Source organism: Platalea leucorodia, assembly GCF_965183815.1.
Source record: "Platalea leucorodia genome assembly, chromosome: 8".
Lineage (NCBI taxonomy): Eukaryota > Metazoa > Chordata > Aves > Pelecaniformes > Threskiornithidae > Platalea > Platalea leucorodia.
The window spans coordinates 25865996-25888999 of NC_138830.1; the positions used below are offsets into that span (position 1 = coordinate 25865996).

General features: G+C 46.6%; 1 protein-coding gene across 1 annotated transcript in view; it reads left to right on the forward strand.

Annotated features, from left to right (window-relative positions):
• The window catches only part of ARHGEF4 (Rho guanine nucleotide exchange factor 4), a gene marked incomplete at its 5' end in the record, with an annotated part of 102444 nt that extends 79906 nt beyond the window's left edge, over positions 1-22538 (forward strand). Inside the window, 9 exons of the mRNA XM_082319605.1 lie at positions 11565-11744; positions 14454-14648; positions 15685-15864; positions 16482-16714; positions 18098-18227; positions 19119-19250; positions 20310-20553; positions 21292-21369; positions 22363-22538. Coding sequence (XP_082175731.1) covers positions 11565-11744; positions 14454-14648; positions 15685-15864; positions 16482-16714; positions 18098-18227; positions 19119-19250; positions 20310-20553; positions 21292-21369; positions 22363-22520 — 1530 coding nt within the window. The 3' untranslated portion in view covers positions 22521-22538. The remainder of the gene's footprint in view (positions 1-11564; positions 11745-14453; positions 14649-15684; positions 15865-16481; positions 16715-18097; positions 18228-19118; positions 19251-20309; positions 20554-21291; positions 21370-22362) is intronic.
• Between the last annotated feature and the right edge of the window lie 466 nt (positions 22539-23004).

Below are 23004 nucleotides of genomic sequence, written 5' to 3' on the forward strand. Positions count from 1 at the left end.
GGGGGATCTGTACAGTATATTCCTCACTTGTCCAAAGAAATAATGGTGAAAGAGGAAGCAAAAAAGGAGGTAGAAAGGAAAAATCTCAAATTAAGTCATGGGAGAGGGAGTGGAATCGGGAGCTGTCCTGCAGAGAGGGGAAAGGATGGGAAATGTCCCAGGGGGATGTGCTGGTGGGAGTGCACAGAGCAAGGGTAATGCTGCAGGCAGCAGCAAGAGGAGAATGGGGCAAGTTTGTAGCATCAGTGACATAAAATGTGTTAATGTAACATTAAGTAGAATGTTCTAAAGAAAATAGTTTCTATTTGGGGGCCTGAGAAATGGTAGTGTAAAAAAGATGCAAGAGCACTCACTTTTAAATGTGAGAACAACCAAGCAGAAACATCCTGGGCTATCTCCATTCCCAGGTTGTACAATTAAACTCAGGGCATCAGAAAATGTAAAAATTGTGTTAACCAGTTACACTTCATATTCTGCAGTAAATGTAGACTTCAAAACTGTTGGTGAGGTGAAGAGGGGAGTCAGTCAGTCTGACACAGTTTTCATCTACAGCCAAACTGGAACCAGAAACTAGAAACTTTATAGATGCATGAGCCCTAGGTCAAAGTCTTGTTCAAACCTGAGTTCAACCACAGGCCTCCCTCCTTTCCAGTCTTTGAAATCAAATAAAATAGGAGAAGAGTGTGTGGCTGATTTCCAGGTGGTGTTATGGCACCAGCCCAGTAAACCCCGTTACAAACCTCTGAGTAGTTGTGTGCACCCACCTCCAGCTGCTGCAGCCAGAGCTGTCGGCTGTGGGGCCTGTGCTGAGCCAGGAGAGAGGGGCTCAGCCCTCCCCAAAGCACCCTGGCATAGCTGGAAAAGGGGGTAAAAAGAGCGATTCTGTCAGAGATCTGGGCTGTTTGGGGTAAATGGGACTGTGGTGCTTGGATCCTACCTTAACCTGGAGTGACGCGTGCCACGCAATTGAGAGAGGTATGAGGAGTGGGTTAGCCAAAAGTTAAAGATACTGAAACCACTTTTAAGCCTTAGAGTATTTCAAGCTCCTTAAGCCACTTTAAGGCTTTAGGTGGGTTTAAAATGCTTAAAACACTTTAAGGCCTTAGATGAGTTTAAGCTGTTTAAGCTGATTTAGAGCTTTGGAATGACTTAAGTTCCCTGGCTTTGAGTGCTTAAGGAGGTTTTGAGGTCCTTTGAGCTCTTAATTGTAAAGGCCTTTCTGAACATTTTGAGTGAGGATGCGACACATACCCACTCCTGTAGCCTGCGCTCAGGGACTCCTCCCTGAATGCCTCCCAGGCAATGTCTGAACAGCCAAGTTTCCCTGGGTACACTTCCATCCTCCCTTTTTTGGGCAAAAAGAAAAAGGCCGGGAGTTGGACATCCATGTGGTAGGGACAAAGGGCTACTCCAGGTGTGTGGACTGACCTTCCTCCATGCGCCTGGCGAGTGTTGTGTGGGTAGGATAAACAGTGTGTGGGATGTTATGTTGAAGCCGTGTGGAAGTGCTGCACTTACCTCTGTCTGAGAAGTCTCAGCCAGGAGGATGACAGCCCTACCCCAGAAGACATCCTAATGTCCTTGTAATTACCGTGTTGGCAATTGCTAATTTTCCACCTGAATGAGAGTGTTGCTGTACCTCAGGGAACATATCTGTTCCTGTCTAGTTAACATTTTCAGGGCTCACCGTTTTCAAGAGGTATTTGTGGGTAACATGAATAGTCAACATTTCTTTTCTTCTGTGTTTTTTACTGCCCTAATGTCCTAAGACCAGCTCTGTAGGGCCAGCCAGTAATGCTTTTACCTGTGACTTGGGGTAACTGCTCAGGCAGAGATGCAAGTATGGCCTGGCTCTTTCCCATGTGTGCCTTTCCAGGTGTGTTTAAGATTCTTGATGGGCTGTATCCAGATATGATGTGTTTAAATGGCCTTGAAGGACATACATTTGCTTAACCACTTTTTAAATCACCTTTGTGTTTGGCTCTGTGGCATCCTATGGCACAGCTTAATTATGCACCACAGGGAAAAAGTACTACTTTTGTAGTAAACTTCTTGCCGGGCGATTTCACTGGGCACCCACCAGCCTTGCATTACGAATAACCATCTCATAGTCACCCTCCATCCACCTTTCTCCATTGTAGCTTCAAGGTCTGTTTAGCTTGTACTGGCCTAGAAACTCTTCCCACCTTCAATTTGTGGTGCTCTTTGTGCCCTGTCTAGTTCTCCTCTTCTCTCTTTCTTTCTGAGTCATTCCTGACATTCAGACTTTCTGACCCTGATGGAGCAGGCTGATGTTTTCTTAAATCTGTCTGCAGAGACATTCCTGAGGAGCAGCTCATTTAGTCAGTCGTTTGTGTTGGATATTGCTTGTGTTACCTTTGTCAGCATAGAATTTCATTTGCCATTTTGTCACCCTGTCACTCAGCATGGTATCTGCTTGTGTGGAAAGAGTTTGAAAATGTATTTCACTTATACTAGAAAATAAATGTCATATAGACATAAGTTTAAATAGGTGTCCTCTGGAAACTTGGGTGAAAGGTTAAAATGGAAGCTGTTTTACAGCTTTACTTACTGTGATCACTACCAGCAACATTTAACTATAAAATGTGATACAAAGACAACCTTTTGCAGAGTACTGACAGGTTTGAGAAGGGCTTTGCTCGCATTTCCTTATGCCAAGGCTTAAGGATGTTAGCTCCCAAAACTAGCAGGCTCCCTTGATATACAGGTCATGGGAGAGTGATGGCTGGGGTACTGAGGGCACTGACAGGATCTAGGTGAGTAGGTGTCCTCCTCAGCTACAGGTAACTATCCCCACTCTTTCATAAGACTTTCCTGGCCTATTTGAGCCAGAAGTAAAATGGTCTAAAGCAATTTCAGTTGATTTGTTTTGCATTATAATGATCAGCTCCCATATCTTAGGTGAGGAACTGAGAACTTCTTGCTTTACTCTGGAGTTTGAAAAATCACATTTAGCTGGACTCAGATGGACATGCACCTGGCGTGCTTTCCCATGCTGTGCTCTTCACACACAGGTTGAAATAACACTGAGCACAGGTCCGCCTCCTCCGCTTTCTACAGGGTTGCTTTCCTCCTCCTGTAGCGCTTGATAAAGGGAGCTTTCAGAGCTTCTCCTTGCCTGCTGCAAGGGGGACCCTCCTCTTCTTGCCATCTGTTTAAACCACTTCTGAGGGGGAATCAGGACCCAGATGATATAAATAAAAGGGAATAATATAATTAATGCCAGTCAGAATGGTTTTGTGGAAAATAGTTCTTACCAAATAAATGTGATGACAAATTTTGAATGTTTGGTAAATGGAGGCAGCTGTACTAGATGTCACATGAGGAGTTTGACTACAGGCACTGATTAAAAAAGCAGCACTATAGAATATCAGTGTAGCACACTTAACTGGATTAAGATCTTGGCTGACTGACATCTCAGATTTGTTAAGGAGAATCACCGTCAAATTAAAATATTTTGAATGGAGATCTGCAGTGTTTGGTAAATGTCTGAGAGTCCTCTTCTATCCTTAATCAGTGCTCTAAAATCTGTGCTGTAAAAATATGCAGCTGACACTGTAGGCAAAAGGGCAACGAATGCCGAGGGCATGGCTTGACTGGGGGCATGGCGTGCAGGTCTGGGCTTCTGAAGCGATGAACGCAACCCACTGCCCATGTGGGGACACGTGTCTGGTGTAACGCTGTGGCAAGGAGGGCTAGCGTTATCCTGAAACATGTAGACAGGGGAGCGGCAAGAAGCAACGCAGTGTTTGCTGTGGCTGTGAAGTTGTGTCAGTGGTTCTGGCACCCTGCAGCCAGGCAGCAAGTCTTAGCTAGCCCAGATTCCTCCCTGGCAGTGAAGGGAGACAGGACCCCCAGGGGCTTGGTTAATTCATCATGCTAAGATAGATGCCTAAGATGAACCCTTCCCTGGGGTGCCTGTCTCTCTCCACAAAGGGGAGATGCTCCGTAAAGACAATCAAGATAACTCATTCAGGCTAAGCGTCTGCTGTTCAGATGACAGAAGCTCTATGAGACAAATTTCATCTCTGTTGACCATCATTAAACAGTGAAGCTAAAAGTTTTGAGAGGAAGCAAGAGCAAGCTGTCAGGATGATTTGAAAACTATCCTGTGGGTTCAGTTCAAGGGAGAGGCTAGCTGGCTTCTACCCATGTTCGGAAAAAATAAGTATTTGTGTGAATGAAGCACTACCTTGGGGCAAGAGTGGAAGTAAAATTTTTCTTTAACTCCTCTGCCGTACTTTGCATGAGAGAATGCAGAAGAGAAGCTCTGGAAGCAAAGTGACGGGTGAAGGAACTGGAGCTGCGAGGAGGCTTTGCCTCTGGGGTCGGGACTGCTGCAGGGTTTAAATGTTTGATGTGCTGACCCAATTCAGCTTCAGTCTGTAATGCACAAGTTCTGGGGGGGCTAAGCAATGAACGCAGGCTTCACAGCAACCATTTTAGTTCACCAGGAATGACTTGGGTTCAGGTGCTCTTCATGGAAGGTGTCTGGTTTAGGGTCACAGAGCTGAAAAGTAAATTCCATTTTATTGGCACCTTCTCCCTGAACCGCCCTGTTCCCAGTGTTTTCTGATGCTCTTGGGTTCATTTTTTAGCTCTATATGACCCAGTGTACTTGGCATTATCAAGAGAAAGCTATTCAAATTTTATTCAATTAGAACAAAGTAGTTCAAAGATAAATATTTCCTAAAGGAGTCTTCATCCCTTCTTCTGTAAGTTGTTGAGATCTTTTATCTCTGTTATTGCCTGGAGTTAATATTGCCTGGAGGTCCTGTCAGGACAAGACCAGCACATATGAGGTAATTATGTCAAGGTGTCCAGCCTGAGACAAACAGGGACCGAGTAGCTGGAATGCAAACAAGCCCACAGACGTGGGCCTTGGCATACCAGATCTGCTTGCCCACGTGTAACGGACTTCCTTTGGGGCAGCTATGTGCAACAGCCCTGGCTGTCTCTCCTCTTTGGCAGCCTGCCCATAGGCATTCCTTGGAGGAGTAATGCAGCAATCCTCCCCCCTCCATCTTTCTGTGATACATCGAGCAACCTGCACAAGCGCTGCTTTACCGGCCCCTTCCCTGAGCATCTGCCGTGTTTGTAAATGAGCAGCGAGGCTGTAGCTGCATGGGCAGTTGGGAAAGCAGCTGCAGCTGCACAGAAATGCCAATGCAATATTCGAGCTGCAGTCAATTTTCAGTTTCAAAGCATCAGCGTTAATACTGCCTTTGGGTTGCAAACACTGCTGTCTGCAAACTTAAATGTTGTTATAAACGAAGAAAAATAGCCAATTTTTGTTTGTTTTCACTGCTGCCAGCTGCAGTAGCTAGAGCAGCTGTAGGGTGGCTGGGTTTGCATTCTCTGTCTTCTAATGCTTCTCTTCCAGAGCCTGGTTTGGGGCCACTTGAGAACATGTACTGAGTTGTCCTTGATATTACAAAGCCAGCACATAAATGTTGTTTCATATGGAAATTAATAGTTGTTTTTCAAACCTTGCTTTAATTGTAAAGATCAAAAGATGAGCCTTTTGAGCCTAGGAGCTGCCATGCTTGGAAAGGGTGAGCATTCCCTTTAATACATGCTCCTCTGGAGGATAAGCAGCTCTCACAATATAGCTGCTTGATTGTGCCATGGTCTAACACATTTTGCAGAACAGCATTTTATCTGCTGGTGTGTTTTATCAGTCCTGGGATAGGGAGTAACAGTCCTAACCCTTTTTTCCCCCAGTGACAGTATGCTCCTTGGAGAGGACGCTGCAGTGCGCTCTGCCCCAGCTGGAGCAGCGCTGCTTGCTGCAGTGACATGCAGTACCGTAGGTGCTTCTGTGCCGTGGAAATGCCAGTCCTGGCTCAGAGCTACCCTTTAGTATTTGCTCTGGGAAAGGGACTGTTACACTGGGTATATTTGGTATTTCTGTATCAGCCTAGGAATTGGACTGGATACAATTGAAAAAAAAAAACAGTATAAGGTACAGACTGGTACAGATTGAGAGCTAACAGAAAAATGAGCACTGAGCATGGTGATCATGAAACACTTGTCAGTGTTTGTATCTGCTCCCCTGTATACAAGCACAGACTGCAGCGGTGCAGGGAGGAGACCGGGCAGAGCCTGTCAGCCTGCAGTCATGGAGGTGTTTCAAGTGCTGCTGTACTAAACTAACTGAGACAATCCAAAGCATATATAAAGTACTTTTTTCCTCTTTATTTCTTGCTTTATTCCACACTGATCATTCCTCCCTGCAAACATGGTGCTCACTGTCAGTTAATCAAATCCTGGCCTGTATTTCAGGTGTCTTTTTAGTCACACCTTTGATTGAGAACTGTCTGTGGTAGTGGCTTGTCTGCTTGCCTGTGCCTATTTGGCCAGGCTGGTGATGGGTCAGTTGTGACTTCCTGTATTTGGCAAATCATATTCACAGTATGGCTGTTGTTGAATAGAGAAAATTTAAGATATTAATGTTAGTGGATGGATTAAAATACCAGCTGAGGATTCATTAGTCAGTCACAGGGCTTTTGGTGACTCTGAGAAGAACCATGTGGCTCTGTCCCCTTGTGAGCTGGGTGTATCAACCCTAACATGCTGTTAATGCTAGGTGAGGCTTGGTCTCTTGCCTTCTCATCAAGACACTGAGATCTGACAGCCTGGTACTGTAAGGCATTAATGCCTTCACATTGTCAGTGCTCTGCTTATGTGGTCATCAAAATGCTACAGAGGAAGTCCATTTAGTCTCTCCCTGGTCACAGTCGTGGTGTGTGCGCCGCTGCCACATTATACTCAGAGCACTGATTCAGAGTAGCATATTTAAGCACACAGCAAAGGTATTTCATCTTAGAAATAGCCATGTTCTTTAAGTGCTGGTCACAATTTGCATGTTGAAAAGCCCGCTGAATGCCACTCTTTCCAAAGATTTATTAGCATATGCCAGTTCCCTGCGCAACAGCCAGCCCTTACCCAGAGGGATACATAACTCAGGGTGGTATGGCAGCAGCTCTGGCATGACCTGGTGGTAGGGCTTACCTAAGTGCAGGTGACTCCCCAACAGTCTGTGTGAGATCAGCATTAACTGGCTCCTCTGTGTAGGGGTGGCCAGACACTCAGCTCCAGCCACCCCATCACCCTGTTACTGCTCTTCTCTTCCTGCAGAAGGGAGCTGCTGGGCTCAGCTTGTGGTCCACACAGTCACTAGTCACTGAAGTTGGACTGCTAAAGCAAATGGATGGGTTGTGCACAGGCAGATTGCTCACAGCAGCAGCAGAGCTCTTTTCTGAGAGCAGCTGACATCCACCATCATGCACAGCCCAGCTGTTGTTCTGTAACTGAAGTCTGCTAGCTGATTTTGGAAAAATATACACTCTCTCCCCTACTCTAGTCATCACTACTTTATGTTAGAAAGCTAAAACCTCTAAGTTTCTAGAAGCCTGACAAGACCTACAAGTGTTTCAAATATACGAATAAAGGGTTTATTCATAGAATCATAGAATCATAAAGGTTGGAAAAGACCCTTAAGATCATCAAGTCCAACCATTAACCTAGCACTGCCAAGTCCACCACTAAAGCATGTCCTCAAGCACCACATCTACCCTTCTTTTAAATACCTCCAGGGATGGAGACTCAACCACTTCCCTGGGCAGCCTGTTCCAATGCCTGACTGCCCTTTCGGTGAAGAAGTTTTTCCTAATATCCAACCTAAACCTCCCCTGGCGCAGCTTGAGGCCATTTCCTCTCGTCCTATCGCTTGTTACTAGGGAGAAGAGACCGACCCCCACCTCGCTACAACCTCCTTTCAGGTAGTTGTAGACAGCAATAAGGTCTCCCCTCAGCCTCCTCTTCTCCAGCCTAAACAACCCCAGCTCCCTCATCTGCCCCTCATAAGACTTGTGCTCTAGACCCTTCACCAGCTTCGTTGCCCTCCTCTGGACACGCTCCAGCACCTCAATGTCCTTCTTGTAGTGAGGGGCCCAAAACTGAACATAGTATTCGAGGTGCAGCCTCACCAATGCTGAGTACAGGGGCACTATCACCTCCCTGGTCCTGCTGGCCACACTATTCCTGATACAAGCCAGGATGCCATTGGCCCTCTTGGCCACCTGGGCACACTGCTAACTCATGTTCAGGTGACTGTCAACCAACACCCCCAGGTCCTTTTCTGCCAGGCAGCTCTCCAGCCACTCCTCCCCCAGCCTGTAGCGTTGCATGGGGTGGTTGTGACCCGAGTGTGGGACCTGGCACTGAGCCTTGTTGAATCTCATCCGGTTGGCCTCAGCCCATCGATCCAGCCTGTCCAGGTCCCTCTGCAGGGCCTTCCTACCCTCCAGCAGATCGACACTTCCACCCAGCTTGGTGTCATCTGCAGACTTACTGAGGGTGCACTCAATCCCCTCATCCAGATCATTAATGAAGATATTGAACAGGACCGGCCCCAACACTGAGCCCTGGGGAACACCACTCGAGACCGGCCGCCAACTGCATTTGGCTCCATTCACCACCACTCTCTGGGGTCAGCCGTCCAGCCAGTTTTTAACCCAGCGCAGAGTGCACTTATCCAAGCTGTGAGCAGCCAGCTTTTCCAGGAGAATGCTGTGGGAGACAGTGTCAAAGGCCTCACTGAAGTCCAAGTAGACAACATCCACAGTCTTTCCCTCATTTGCTAAGCGGGTCACCTTGTCATAGAAGGAGACCAAGTTAGAGAAACAGGATCTCCCTTTCATAAACCCATGCTGGCTGAGCCTGATCCCCTGGTTGTCCCACACGTGCCGCGTAATGGCACTCAAGATGATCTGCTCCGTGACCTTTCCCAGCACCGAGGTCAGGCTGACAGGCCTGTAGTTCCTGGGATCCTCCTTCCGACCCTTCTTGTAGATGGGCGTCACATTTGCTAACTTCCAGCCATCTGGGACCTCCCTGGTTGACCAGGACTGCTGATATATGATGAGGGAGAATGGCTTGGCAACCTCCTCTGCCAGCTCCCTCAGTGTCCTCGGGTGGATACTGTCTGGCCCCATGGACTTGTGAGCATTCAGGTGGAGGAGCAGGTCGGTGACTGCCACCTCTTCGACAACTGGGGCTTCACTCTGCATCCTATCTCCATCTCCCAGCTCAGGGGCCTGAAAACACCGAGGATGACCAGTCTGACTATTAAAGACTGAGGCAAAGAAGGCATTAAGTACCTCAGCCTTCTCCTCATCCTTTGTGGCAATGTTTCCCTCCGCATCCAACAAAGGAGGGAGATTCTCCCTGGCCCTTCTTTTGTCGCTGATATATTTGTAAAAACATTTTTTGTTGTCTTTAACGGCAGTGGCCAGTTTAAGTTCTAGCTGGGCCTTTGCCTTTCTGATCTTCTCCCTGCATAACCTCACAACATCCTTGTAGTCCTCCTGAGTCACCTGCCCCTTCTTCCAAAGGTGGTAGGCTCTCCTTTTTTTCCTGCGTTCCAGCGAAAGCTCTCTGTTCAGCCAGGCCGGTCTCCTTCCCTGCCTGCTCGACGTATGGCACATGGGGACGGCCTGCTCCTGTGTCTCTGAGGTTTCCTTCTTGAATAACATCCAGCCTTCCTGGACTCCTTTGCCCTTCAGGACTGCTGAGTATGCTTCAGGCTTGTCGAACTATATGCAATATGCCTGTTAAGTGAACTATGTGTAAAAAGCATCACACGTAGCTCTAACAGCTGTATGCATTCATTGTCAAGCCCAAATATCCTTTCCCTCCACAGCTCATTTGGACAAATACCTGCCATTTGACTGGGCGTAGCTGCCCCTGCTATATGGTGCATTCATCACCGTCTCTTGATGTTTGGTTTTCTGAGACTAATGATACTCCTTCTCTGCTTGCCTTGTGATCAAAGCCTGTCCTTGCTATAGGAGCTTAGACTAGTGAGACACTGTTTAAGACTCTTGGATTATTTTCCTGTTGTGCCACTGGCCGGCTATATGACAGCAGCACGCCCCTTACGTTCTCTGCCTGCTGGGCCTCACTACAGCGACTGCTCGCATCTGTGAAGGGCAGAAACCTGCAGCAAAGATGCACCGAGCCCTGCGGTGGTGCAGCGGAGGGCAGCTGAGAAAAGGCAGTGTGGGGAGTGCCGATGCACTGGCTATGTAGATAAGTGGGAACCTCTCATCCTCTCCTTCCCCATCACCCTGTTATTTTTGTCAGAATGGAAATACTGCATTAAGCTGTTTCTGGTTCAGTGAAGGGGCATTTGCTATCCAAAGGCAGACTGTATTTGAATTTTCTTTCAAATGCCTCGTTAACTCTCTCCTGATTTACTGTCTGCATGATTATCCTGACGTTCTTTTACAATGTGCATCTTTCTTCTTGAGAGAGGGGCAAAAGCAGTAACCCAGAGCAGGAGATAACTAACTGTGTGACCGAGCAACCTAAGGTGACCAGCATGGATGACACGTGCATTACGTGGCTGCGGTGATACCGCTGCAGTGTTGTGAGATATACCATGGATAATGGATTTTGTACAGGTTCTCTTTCTCCCTCTTGTCTCACAGACTGCTCTTCCCATTGTCTTCTCAGAATTTCTCGTTGCACCATTTTCCTGGAGACAAACAGGGCTTCACTGCCACTCCAGAATGGCTAAGTCCTTTTTAGCAGGACTCCAGTATACGCTCTGCCTTCTTGGGGAAATTGTTGGTGTTCAGACAGTCCCAGTCATGCTCAGGCCCTAAGAAGCCCGTGCGTGTAACCCTCCAGTTGTTGAAATTCAAAGGAGACTCTGACGTGATAAACGTGTGGGCATCAGGCAGGCACTACCGTTGTAGCGGCCAGCAGGACCAGGTTACAAATACACCACTGCAACAGGTCCCACGTGTTACTGGGTTACACCAAGTGTGAATGGTTGAGAATGACATCAGGCGCGTACAGACACAGTCGTCTGTGTTCAAGAGCTCTCTCACAGCCTCTACCATGTGGTTTGTTTTGTTTTGCTTTTTTTTTAAATTAACTAGGGGTCCTTTTTTTCCTTGAGTAGGCCCTCTATGGGACATGCAGTAAATAACCATTGTCCCTCAGCATAATTACTTGAATTCTTCAGAAGACTTATTTTAAGCAGCTTAAGTGCTAAGTTTAACCACCTTAAAGACTTTAGGCTCTATCCATCCTAGACTAGCTCTGAGGCCTCAGAATACTTTCTGCTGTGAAGTACATCTCTAAACATTTATGCTCAAGGTTTTATTTCAAGGCTTTCCAAAGCAGGGATGCACTGGCAGACAAGAGCATCCTCCCCAACAATGCACCACTGAGTTTTGTCTGCTGCCTGAGGCAAAGGCACCACTAAGAAATTCCAGACCATCAAATTTGTGTTCTTTATGGTAGTAAATAAACTGTGTCCGTGTGATTCTGAATAAATGCTGTTGAGAGCAAGGTCAGTTGAAGCAACTGCCAGACTAGCACCAACTTCTTTTCACGCTGCTCATGGGGAGTAAACAGTTATCAACACTTGTTTGGCTCAGCAGCAACGGTGCCAAAGGTGCAGCCACACTGGCAGGCTGCACTGCTTTCTTGGGGGGAGCTGACAGTTTGACTTGCTCTGTCCACAGCTCATCAGTGATGGCAGCGTGGTGTATGCAGAAGCCCTCTGGGACCATGTCACGATGGATGACCAAGAGCTGGGATTCAAGGCCGGTGATGTCATTGAAGTAATGGATGCTACCAACAAGGAGTGGTGGTGGGGGAGGATTCTGGACAGCGAAGGCTGGTTTCCAGCCAGCTTTGTACGGGTAAGAGCTTGATGTTTCTTTATGCCTCTCCATTAGCACCAAGTGTTTGTTCTTTTTCTCCAGGTTTAGTGTTCTGTAGTGACTCCTGAGCACTTCCACTGCTAGAGACAGCTGGTTCAACAAGTCTTGTTACTATTCCTCTACACATGGCTACAGTATATAGGGCCCTCCCGGCTGAGCTGCCACCAGTGTGGAGAAGTCCCTCTTTAGACGAGTACATCAGGGCAAGGGCGGTTCAGTTCCAGACGCCGGAGCTAAGCTGAGCTGCGCCAGCTAGGGAGCTGCCCTGCATGGTTTGCAGCCTGGGCCCCTGCTTACCCATATGTACATTGGCTAGTTTGTCCCCAAGCATGCTCCCCTTCAGGAGCAAGCAACAAACACTCTCCTAGAGGAATCCCAGATGCAGCTGGCAGAGGTCTTCACTCCAGTGTCCACTTCAGACAGTATGGATAAGCATTGCACCAAATTTAGTTTTCTCCATCTGGTGCTGGGTCCGGTGCAATGCCACATCCCAAAGTATGCAACCACCTGACTCATGCACGCACCTTCTTTTAGCCCTGGAGTTTTAAAAACATCAGGCTGCTGGGCTACCACACAGCACCGTATTCCAGGCATTTAAAATGGAGGAGAAAAACACAAAAAATGTCTTGGAGGTCATGTGGGACAACTGATGAGGGGGGAAATATGAAACACTTGATGCTTTTGGGCCAAGGCTTGTGGGCCAAGGCTCTCCCCCAGCGCCAGCTACAAAGACCATATAGAAATAGCTATATGGAACAGCCCAGACAGTCCCAGCTGTATACTGCAGAGGTTGGACTAATTTCCAACAGAGCATTCTGAAACACATCTGAATTCTCTGTGCAAGTGGGGGTTAAAACAAGAGCCTGGGAACTGCTGTGCCCTCCTTTCCTGCTGTGAGGTGAAAGGCTTTTCTCCTTTCTTTGGGCTGTGACTGTTGGTGTGGATGCCCAACTCTGCTTTCACCGCTTCAGGGCAGGCTCCTCAGTACTGCAAAGGCAATTAGGTGCCTAAGGGCAGAGATTCTCAGCCATTTAGCTCTTTATCCGGGTCACTTCAGATCACAAGTGACCCAAAACCAGGTGAAGCACGAAAGGAGGTGATATGAGGTGATCTGGCATCTGTAGCAAAAGTTCTTGGAGAAGTGGGGCAGACAGTGCTATAAAAGTTTTGAAATGCTTTGTTATAGATTGCAGGAGACAGTCTCAGCTGGACAACTATTATGAATGGTGGATATTTTTGCAAGTAAGATTACTAGGACCAAACTCTCAGCACTGTGGGGACAGAACTGCTTTTTCCATAGTCAAAACACAGGGCTTTTTTTTCTTTCATGTTACCGATGAGTTTAATTGTTGTCCTGGCTGGCAAAAACCTGTGATAGTATTTCAGGGGAAAGCAGACCAGTGCTAGCCATTAGGGACGCAGAGTAACATGTTCTTTTAGCAGAGTAATTACAGCACTTATTCAAGCATCTGAGTGAAGATTTTCTGCTAATTATCACTGGGTCTCAAGCTTACTGGGGGAAGGCTGGTATGTTTGGGGACCTGGATAAATCTCCAGGTCTCTCAGTCACTCCACAGAAGTTTCAGGCCAAGGTCTGAGTTTAAGACTAGCCAATGTCGTTCTGCTCACAGTATAGGAAAGCCAGGATTGCACATCTTGAGGGCTTCACCAGCTGTAAACAGTGAGTAAATGTAATCTATGCCTATGCTGACAAGGGATGGGTATGCACTACTTTTATATGTAGATATAGGTGTCTCAAGTGGTAAGTAATCCTGCCTAGAACAAACTACATAAAAAGTTTAAAGCAGTTCTGTGTCATTGTACTAAAAATGCCTATAGTTACGCATGTTCCTACTTCAGTGTTTTTCACTTCTCTCGTATTGTGTACAAAATATTCCCATGGGCACCCTAAGAGCTACAATACTACCACATAAAAGAAAGCTCATAAGTGAAATGCACCGGTAATTGCCTGCTATTAACTAAGGTACTTTGCTGCTGTTGACAATAGAGCCTCTGTAGGATGGTGCGCCTACAAAACGCTGCTGTTTTTCTCCGCTCATGCTATGCTGCCATCTGATGGGCGCTATGAAGGAGCCATGAGTTTCACACGCAGCCCTGTAATGTAATGCCATTCCTTACCACATCATATGCCCACTGACATCTCTATCGGCTTTATATTAATAATAAATTATCTTTAAATAATCTTGGGGAAGCAGATACTGAGAGGCCACCTGTTATTTATCGTATGAGAACAACAATAAAGCTATATAAAAAAGCAACTATTTACTGGTTTCCCCCCTCCCTCCCAAAGTGCCCCCTCACAGGTACCTAAGCAGATTTCACTCGACGACCCATTTCCCCTCCTGATTTTGTATGTATTCCTCCTGGAGGATTCCATAGCATTCCTGTGACTTCTGTCCACAAGAGATGCCTGCTTAAAACGACCCATGTCACACAGCAGGAGCAGCTGTCATGTGGCTTGAAAGTACCCTCCCAAAACTGTCTGTCTAGCCTTAGCTTCCCCAACGGGAAAACACGTTTACAAGTAATATACATGTAGCAGCCCTCTTCACTCCTTCTCCTAGCTCAACCTTTGTCTGCCACTGAGTCAACTGTCCCAAACTTCTTTTCCTTGGAAGAGTTGTGTTTAGCAATACAAACAGTGAACACCTTGTGTGTCTGGCACAGCTGCGAGTAAACCAGGATGAACCCATGGAAGATTATCCCCTGAAGGTAGAGGGTGGCAAAGAGGACGACTCCAGCAGTGGCACCCGCCGCTTTGGGATGGGGCAGACCACCAAAGATCAAATGAGGACCAACGTCATCAATGAGATCATAAGCACAGAGAGAGACTACATCAAGCATCTGAAGGACATTTGTGAGGTAACAGAATAAAGGGGGAAGTGAATGTCAGAACTTGTCTGAAGGATAAGAGAGTATGTTCCGTTCTTGCCCAGGGAGTTACCTGAAGCAAGTAACTTTTCTTTTCTGAAAATGAGACTGTATTTCCGTCAGAGCCTGCTCTGCTAAATGGCGTTGCATGCTCAGAAAACAGGAGACAATTCATTACAGCAATATCCCAAATGCCTCTGTATTTGGAGCACCCACTTGGGCTCTGATTAAATGGAATTAATCCAATTTCCCAAGCCAGAGAAAAGTAAATGTCTAGCATTGCTGTCCTCTTTAATATATGTTCTGAGATAATGTAATCACCAACTCCAGCCTTCAGGCAAGTCATGCTCAGATCAAAACAACTGGGGGATGTTCAGCCAATTAGGTCTTTCACTTGCAAATATGCTGAGTATTGTGACACCTCTTCCAGAAGAGACATGCTGTCGTATATATACGCTGGGGTAAATGAAGGTAATTGAAAAGAGTTTTGCAGGAACTTAGTTCTTCACTGAAATGACACAAAAATGTAGTGCCTGCCAGGAGAGCCAGCTGGGGCAAAGCAGCACACACTTACCAAACAAGCCTTTCCTCCTGCAGTGTCCCCCCATGTCCTTTGTCCTCCTCCCTTGGGTCAACCAGGCATTTCCTAACTCGAGCATCCAAACCAGATCCGCAACTGGATTTAATTGGCCTAAATCTATCAGTGGATCAGTGCTGGGGTCAGAACACCCCGTAGCCTGCAGACAGATAAAGGTGGTTTTAACAGGAGAGAAAGCAGCTCTGGGACTCCTTCAAGTGTGGATTACAGTATCATTCAAGGCAGTGATATAACTGTGGCTTGGTTTCTATTTCTACCCTGTTTTGGGTGGTATTAGAGGAAATAATAGCTAAAACATGGATGCACCTATGCAGGAAGGGGGTACAGGAACCTGCTGTACAACTGACTACAGTCCATAGGGTTTTCTGTTGATAACCAAAGGCCACAGAGCAAATGCCCAAGAAGCTTTCCAATTTGGTTTCCTCCTAGGGTTACATTAAGCAGTGCCGCAAAAGAGCTGACATGTTTACAGAAGAACAGCTGAAGACAATCTTTGGGAATATTGAGGACATCTACAGGTGCCAGAAGAAATTTGTTAAAGCGCTAGAGAAGAAATTCAACAAAGACCACCCACATTTGAGTGAGGTCGGCTCGTGCTTCTTGGAATATGTAAGTGAATTTGACTTCATGGGAAAGGGGTAGCTGAGCATGGATTAAGCCAGAGGATTTAGAAATTGATCTGACAGAACTGAAGCTCTGTTTAAAAAAACCCACCCAACCAAATTAAACACCCCCTGCCCATTCAACCACTACCCACCTCCCAGCCAAACATCCTCTAGCTTTTGTGGCTGTGGAAAGAATGTTTTCAAAAAGTGCCTCAGCTTCTGAGCACTGTACGCCCTGCCAGACCGTGCTACTTTACACAAAAATGTAGGAAGATTCCAAAATCTCGAGCTGGACCCGGGTTTACAGCTATGGTATTTTCAGGCCAGGGCAGGATCAGCAACTGCTGATCCGGTCATTAAAAACATTCAGCTGAGCACAGGCCAGAATACATGGAAATGTCTCGGTCTCTCAGATAAACTGCATGTGCTGTAACTTGTAATATACCCTGCCCATCCCCAGCTTTAGGTCTCTGGCCTTCTAAGTCTGGGGAGGATACAAATTACCAAACAGCCCCGTGTGATAAAGGAGTAGGACCTACACAGGGGACTCACACACAGCAGTTTGAGCCAGGCCATCACGCTAAAGAATACGGACAGTAAATCCCTTCATTTCCTTTGCAGCAAACAGAGTTTCAGATATACTCTGAATACTGCAACAACCACCCCAATGCCTGCATGGAGCTGTCCCGCCTCACCAAAGTTAACAAGTACGTCTACTTCTTCGAAGCCTGCCGCCTGCTGCAGAAGATGATTGACATCTCTTTGGATGGATTTCTGCTGACTCCCGTGCAGAAAATCTGCAAATATCCACTGCAACTGGCTGAACTGCTCAAATACACCAACCCCCAACACAGGTAGGTCAGCATGGTGGGGAGGAAGGAGCGGGACTGGTCTCCTGGAAATGGACTAATACAGAACCGTGTATTGAGGGCAGCTTGCCAAGAGCAGCTGATCCTACGATTCTTCTGTCTTTTACCTTGTAAAAAACAGGAAATTGAAGTATTTTTCTATCAAATACATAATTTTACATTACAGTAGCACTAGGCTTTCCTGTTTGTTACAGACCTGGAGTTGCAAGGTCCACCTTATTAATGGTACTTTTCTATTTTATTTGGCCCACATATCTGTGATACCAGCACATACATACTTTGGAGTTAAATGTTTCTGGTAGTGGTGTTGAAAACTTTACCTCCAAAAGCACTGGTTGAATGTACCCCAAAATGTCCATGTAGCTATATCATAGCACGTCAGGGCTGAGTGGTAGTCATGAATTTTGCCCACTGCTTCCCCCGTCGGAAGTCGTGGCCTACAGCAGTCAAGCCATGCACACTCGGTCCCTCTTCAGCACTAGCGCAAAAGCCTCCAAATCCATTGCTGTCTTTCAGGGTGAAGGCACAGTCTTCACCTCAAATAACTATGTCACTTAATCAAGCATCTGAAATAATTAGCTACAGAAATAAAACATGAAAAATCTGTATTAAAGGAAAGTGTTGACAGTGGTCCATTGTGGCTTGACTTAATTTTGCCTTCCTACTTAGGGCACTGTTATTTCTCAGAACAGTTTTAAGCATGGCTTATTAAATCTATAAGCATGTTGTTCTGAAGCTGACCTCTTAACAGAAAGCTCCTTAATGCAGTACATAGATGTTTTGAAAACTGCATTAGAGTCAAGTTGTGCAGAACAGCTCCTTCCCAGCTACTTTAAACACGGCAGAAGTAGCTGATGGCAGCAGATGGTGTCTGGGGGAGGGTAGAGCAGCTTCCGTCCTACCCTTCCAGATAAACCATCGGCTCCTATTTGAAATGAAGCCAGTTATTGCTGAACTGCCTTACCTATGCATGACAGAATCAGTCCCTGTATGAAAACAGTGGCATTATGATTATATTGTATGGTGTTGCGGGAAAAAAACGAGGCTTGAAAAGCCCTGGAGATTCTTCCAGCAACTTGTATTTACACCTCTGTGGCTGAATGTGATTGCTTACCCCCTTCCCTTCCACAAACTGGGCCTGGATTTGTTACAAGACTATAAGCTGTGCCTCAAAGGCAGCTCACGTCTGAAAAGCTGCCCACAGAAACAGGAACCTTTGACTTCCAGTATGAAACAGCTGGGATAACTGTATGTGGAACTCCTGTTTCCTGCTCTCCAGCCCTAGACCATGGTCGACTGCACTCCTTTGGAGTGTAACTACAATAAGCACGTGTCATTTTGTCATGCCTAACACCTCTGCCCTACTAGGGATTTTAAAGATGTTGAAGCTGCCTTAAATGCCATGAAGAACGTTGCTCGGCTCATCAATGAGAGAAAGCGGCGGCTGGAGAACATTGACAAAATTGCTCAGTGGCAGAGTTCGATAGAAGACTGGGAGGTAAGAACTTACTTTCCCCATGAATTGAATGTTCTGTGTTGCCCCTCTCCCCCCTGCCCCAACAGCTTCTGCCTACAGCAAGACCTTCACAAGGATTACTGTCTAGCCCTACCTCAGTTCTGCTGCCCCACTTTGTGTGGGTTTTTTTATTTAAACAGACGTGATGTTTTAGTACAACTGAAGAGGTCTAGCACATAACCCAGCTAGACCAGCTGCCTTTGCATGTTCCCTGGGATTTTTGCTTCCCCATTTTCCTTGCAGAATAAAATTAGCATGTAGGTTGGTGAAATCCCATTATTTTCCTCTTGCCCCCATTTTGTCTTGAGTGATTTCAAACTCTCAAGATGGGCAGAATTGCCCCTTAATGCTTAATAAGCCACGTTACTCTTGCAGAAAGGGAAGCTCTGATATAGTGGCAAAGGAAGCCAAGGTTCCCTCTAGACTCATTAAAAAAAATGCTAAATAAAAGAAGAAAAACTACTAATTTTTTTTAAATCCTAGACTCAGTAAAACCAGGCTGTCTCCCTCCTCAAGGATGTCAAGCTAAATTCTCACCTCTCTGCTTATGTGCCTCCTTTAATGTCTGGTATGGATCAGCTGCCCTGAGCAGACTCCTGGGAACAGGAGATTTTTTTCATTTAACACACTATTGTTCTTATCAAATTCAGTTCCCGCTCCCTCGGTGCCAAGGGCAGAGTGTCTCCCTGATGTGACAAGGGCTGTCCTCCAGCTCAGAGGCTCCCTCTGAGTCCCAGATGAGAGTTTCATCAGCAGGAATTCAGGCTACACAGGCCCCTCAGCCAAGCTGAGGTTCTCCTATGAGACTATGGGCTTATTTTTTCTCCTGTTTGCAGATGGCTGAGATCAACCTGTTCTTTGTGCTGTTCTCAGGGTGAAGATGTCCTAGTCAGGAGCTCAGAACTCATCTACTCCGGGGAATTAACCAAAATCTCCCACCCTCAAGCCAAGAGCCAACAGAGGATGTTCTTCCTCTTCGATCACCAGCTCGTCTGCTGCAAGAAGGTAATCCCACTAGCCAGGCACAAATGCTATCTACTACAATGCTGACAAATCTGAGTGTGCTCCTTCTCTACCCCTTTGTTTCCTTAATACTGACTGGCATCGTATGTGCTTCTGGCACAGAGACTTTCATGTACATTCGTTGCAGTCTTTTCTCTGACATCCTGGTGTGTTCCGTGCACCGGACCACAGCAATAAGCTACAGGAACTAACTACTGGCCTAATTCTTATAGCAAGAGAGGAAGCATTGCACTGCTTCTAGGGTCAGTGTATGGGTTTATTTTATACAACTCAAGTATTGAGCATTGTCACCCATTTTCTTTTAAATATATTTTTTTCCAGCTGCACTGCCACGTGAGATTAATATCATATTTAGAAGGTAACTGCAGCTTTGATGAAGAGCTGTGGGCCTTGACAGTCAATAAGACCATATTAACAAACATCATATGTAAGTCTGCAAGTACAGCCCATGCTATTTTTCATAACCTCAGCACTAAATCTTCCTTCATAGAGCAAATGAAAGGTATCTGCCATTGGAATTTCAGAACTGAACATGCCAAATTTTTTTTCGTAATCCATGGCATAGAGGTAGCTCCAGGTAACTTAGGCATGAGACCCGCACTGTTTTATCACTGCTCTCAAATTTACTTTTCATTGTCAACACAAAATCCCCACAGCTAATTAGCTTTTTTTTTTTTTTTTTTAATTTTCTTTCTAACTGGGACCGTAGGATTCAAATACTTTTTTCTGACATTGGCTTAATGAGGATTTGGGATCACGTGTAAGAACACAAGCTTGCTTCTCATTCAGAGCTCTTCAGGGCAGCTGATATCCCACAACAGTAGATGCTGGCTATCCTGACCCCACCACTCTAGGAAACCACGTGATTTCCCTCACTGCCAACGGTGTCAATAGGAGCTTAGCACTCTGCCAGTCTATAGATTCAAATCCAGTATCAATTGTTCTGTAATGACTGCCACTTAGTCCATCATACCAAAGAAAATGAATGTTTAAGGAAGGGACAGGACAGGAACAGTAGCCTCTGTATGATTTCTCTTACAGGACCTCCTGCGCCGGGACATCTTGTATTATAAGAGTCGGATCAACATGGATGATATGGAAATACTGGATGTAGAAGATGGGAAGGACAAGGACTTCAATATCAGCGTGAAAAATGCATTTAAGTTGCACTGCCGTAACACTGAGGAAGTCCACTTATTCTGTGCAAAAAAGCCTGAGCAGAAACAGCGCTGGCTGAAGGCATTTGAGAATGAAAGGAGACAGGTTCAGCTCGACCAGGAGACAGGTATGGAAACAGCAATGCTGTGAAGCAGTGTTGGTTTTGGGGTTTGTTCTGGTTTTTTTCCTCCTGCCCTTCCCCCCCCCCCCCCCCCCCCCCTTCTTTTTTTAACCACCAGCCAATGCATAGGAGTGAAAGGCGGGGAAGCCAGTCCGTGTTCCAGTCCAGCTCTGAATGAATCTGTGGAGTTGGGAAAAAAAAAAAAAAAAAAAAAAAATTACAAACCACCATGAGCAGACCCTGCAGTTTTCCTCAGGGAGGCTGATGTGTCTTTAATGAGTACAGGCAGGGCTGACAAAATAGTCAATACATTACATACAGCTTCCATTATTTTGCAGTATAGTGTGAGTGCCCCAACTCCACAATATCTATACACAACATGTTCAGTCAAGGGTTCTCATGGTGAGAGAGGGTTTTCATTGTTTTGCCCAAATGCTGCTTAATTCAGACATGTCTGATCTAATGAGATTTGAACCACAACTGGTCTGGACTGGCTTCTTCACCCAGCAAAGCATGGGGGGAGGGCAGGCAGTAAACCTTGCATGAGTGGTAGGGAGAGTTGTGCAGCGCAGCACAGGCTGGGAGGCCAGTATGTGCCCTTCCAGCTTTGGGAGTAATTTTATCTGTGACCTCTCACCTCAGGCGTTTTCCTACCCCTGTATTTCCCTTACTGTCTATGCCAGTGTCTTCCCATGAGATACAAAATGACAACCTGCTGCTGACAAACCCTATTTTATCTTCAAGGTTTTTCCATCACAGAGGTGCAGAAAAAGCAGGCAATGTTGAATGCCAGCAAGCAGCACCATACTGGGAAGCCTAAGGGTGAGTCACACCTGCTAGAACTGAGGGTGGGGGTGGCTCTACATTTACTATATGGGAATATTTTCAGTGAAGTGGCATTAACAAACTCTTGAGACAGCCAGATGGTGAGCTCTGATGTGACAATCTGCAGCATGGTTCCTGGCAGATTCAGTTGTCTGGAGTCAGGAAACTATTCCTAACTACAGGAGAGCTGCTTTGCACCTAATCACTGAGCACCGTGCCAGAAATCACAGTTACATACAAGCAGGCAGCTTCTGTTCAAAGGCTAGTTCACAGCCTCGCCCTAAAGCCAGGCTCTCCAAGCAGTATGGCATTCCCTTTGTGAAAAGACAAGATTAAGTTGTGTAGTAATCCCCATGATCGGGGGCTGGACTCTATGATCTTAAAGGTCTTTTCCAACCTCAATGATTGTACGATGCAAAGGGGGTCCATAAGGGTCACTGTAGCAGTGACTACTGCTGCCTGGGCAGTTACGCCTGCAGAAGATGCTTTGAAAGCTGCGATTTTGGCAGAATGCTGTGGGTAGGTACCATGCTCATTGACAGAGCTGTTTGTTTGTTAAAACTTAAAGTTTTAAGAGACAAGAGACAAGGAAGATTTAGCAGCAGCCAGGGGAGCGTGAACTCAAGCAACAGAAAGGAAGGTTCCTGTGCCCACAGCACTGTCAGCTGAAGATTCCTGCTGCGCCACTTTGTGATGCCACCACCCCTCTTTACATCCAGAGGAAGAGGGAGCACTTGCTCTCCTCTGGACCCACAGAGAGGCAACCGCTTCCTCTTGGTGGTAGCAGCCAGCAGTTAAATCCTTGCCAAGTCTCCAATAAGAAAGCTTGGCTAAATTTCAGAAAAAGTCAGAGGTAAAGCAGTGCTGAAATGAAGGGTAATACTAAGACAGACCCAGTTCACTCCCCTGCAGCTTTAACAGGGACTGGACAGCGGGGGGGAAAGGAGCTGTGCTGAGCTAACGTGCTTCCCCATCTCCTTCTCATCACAGCTGTCACCAGGCCATACTATGACTTCTTGATGCGTCAGAAGCATCCCACCCTGCCTACTACGCTCCCTCAGCAGCAAGTCTTCATGCTGGCAGAGCCCAAGCGCAAGCCCTCGAACTTCTGGCAGAACATCAGCAGGCTGACGCCCTTCCGGAAATAAGGGCAGCCCCCTGTTTGTGCCTGAACCCCTTTTGAGAAAGCACTTTATCCGTCAGTCCTGGGAGGTGGAGGCCAGGTTCTTCCAATCCTTTGTTTACAGAGGATGGCACATGTGCTCCTGCCTTCCCTATTTATTTTGCAGACCGACTGACCGCACTGGCTCTGAGGTGAGACACTGCGTGTGTGCTTGCACACACGTGTGCGTTTGTGCCAGTCCTATCGAGCCAGCCTTGCACAGCACCCAAGAGGCAAACTTCCAGGAAGAGATCGCAGGAGGGAGCCTGACATGTTTCATCTGAAAAGATTTTGCCTGTCAGCTGTACTTCCACTCCTTCCCGCTGTGACCACTACTGCTGTCTGGCAGCTGTCAGAGCAGGGATGGCAGCTGATCCGCCTGCCGGCTGTGTCCACTGACACGCTCCGAACAACCGTTCAGAGTCACTGACGTTACACATGTTCCATGGAGGGATAAACCCTTCTGCTCT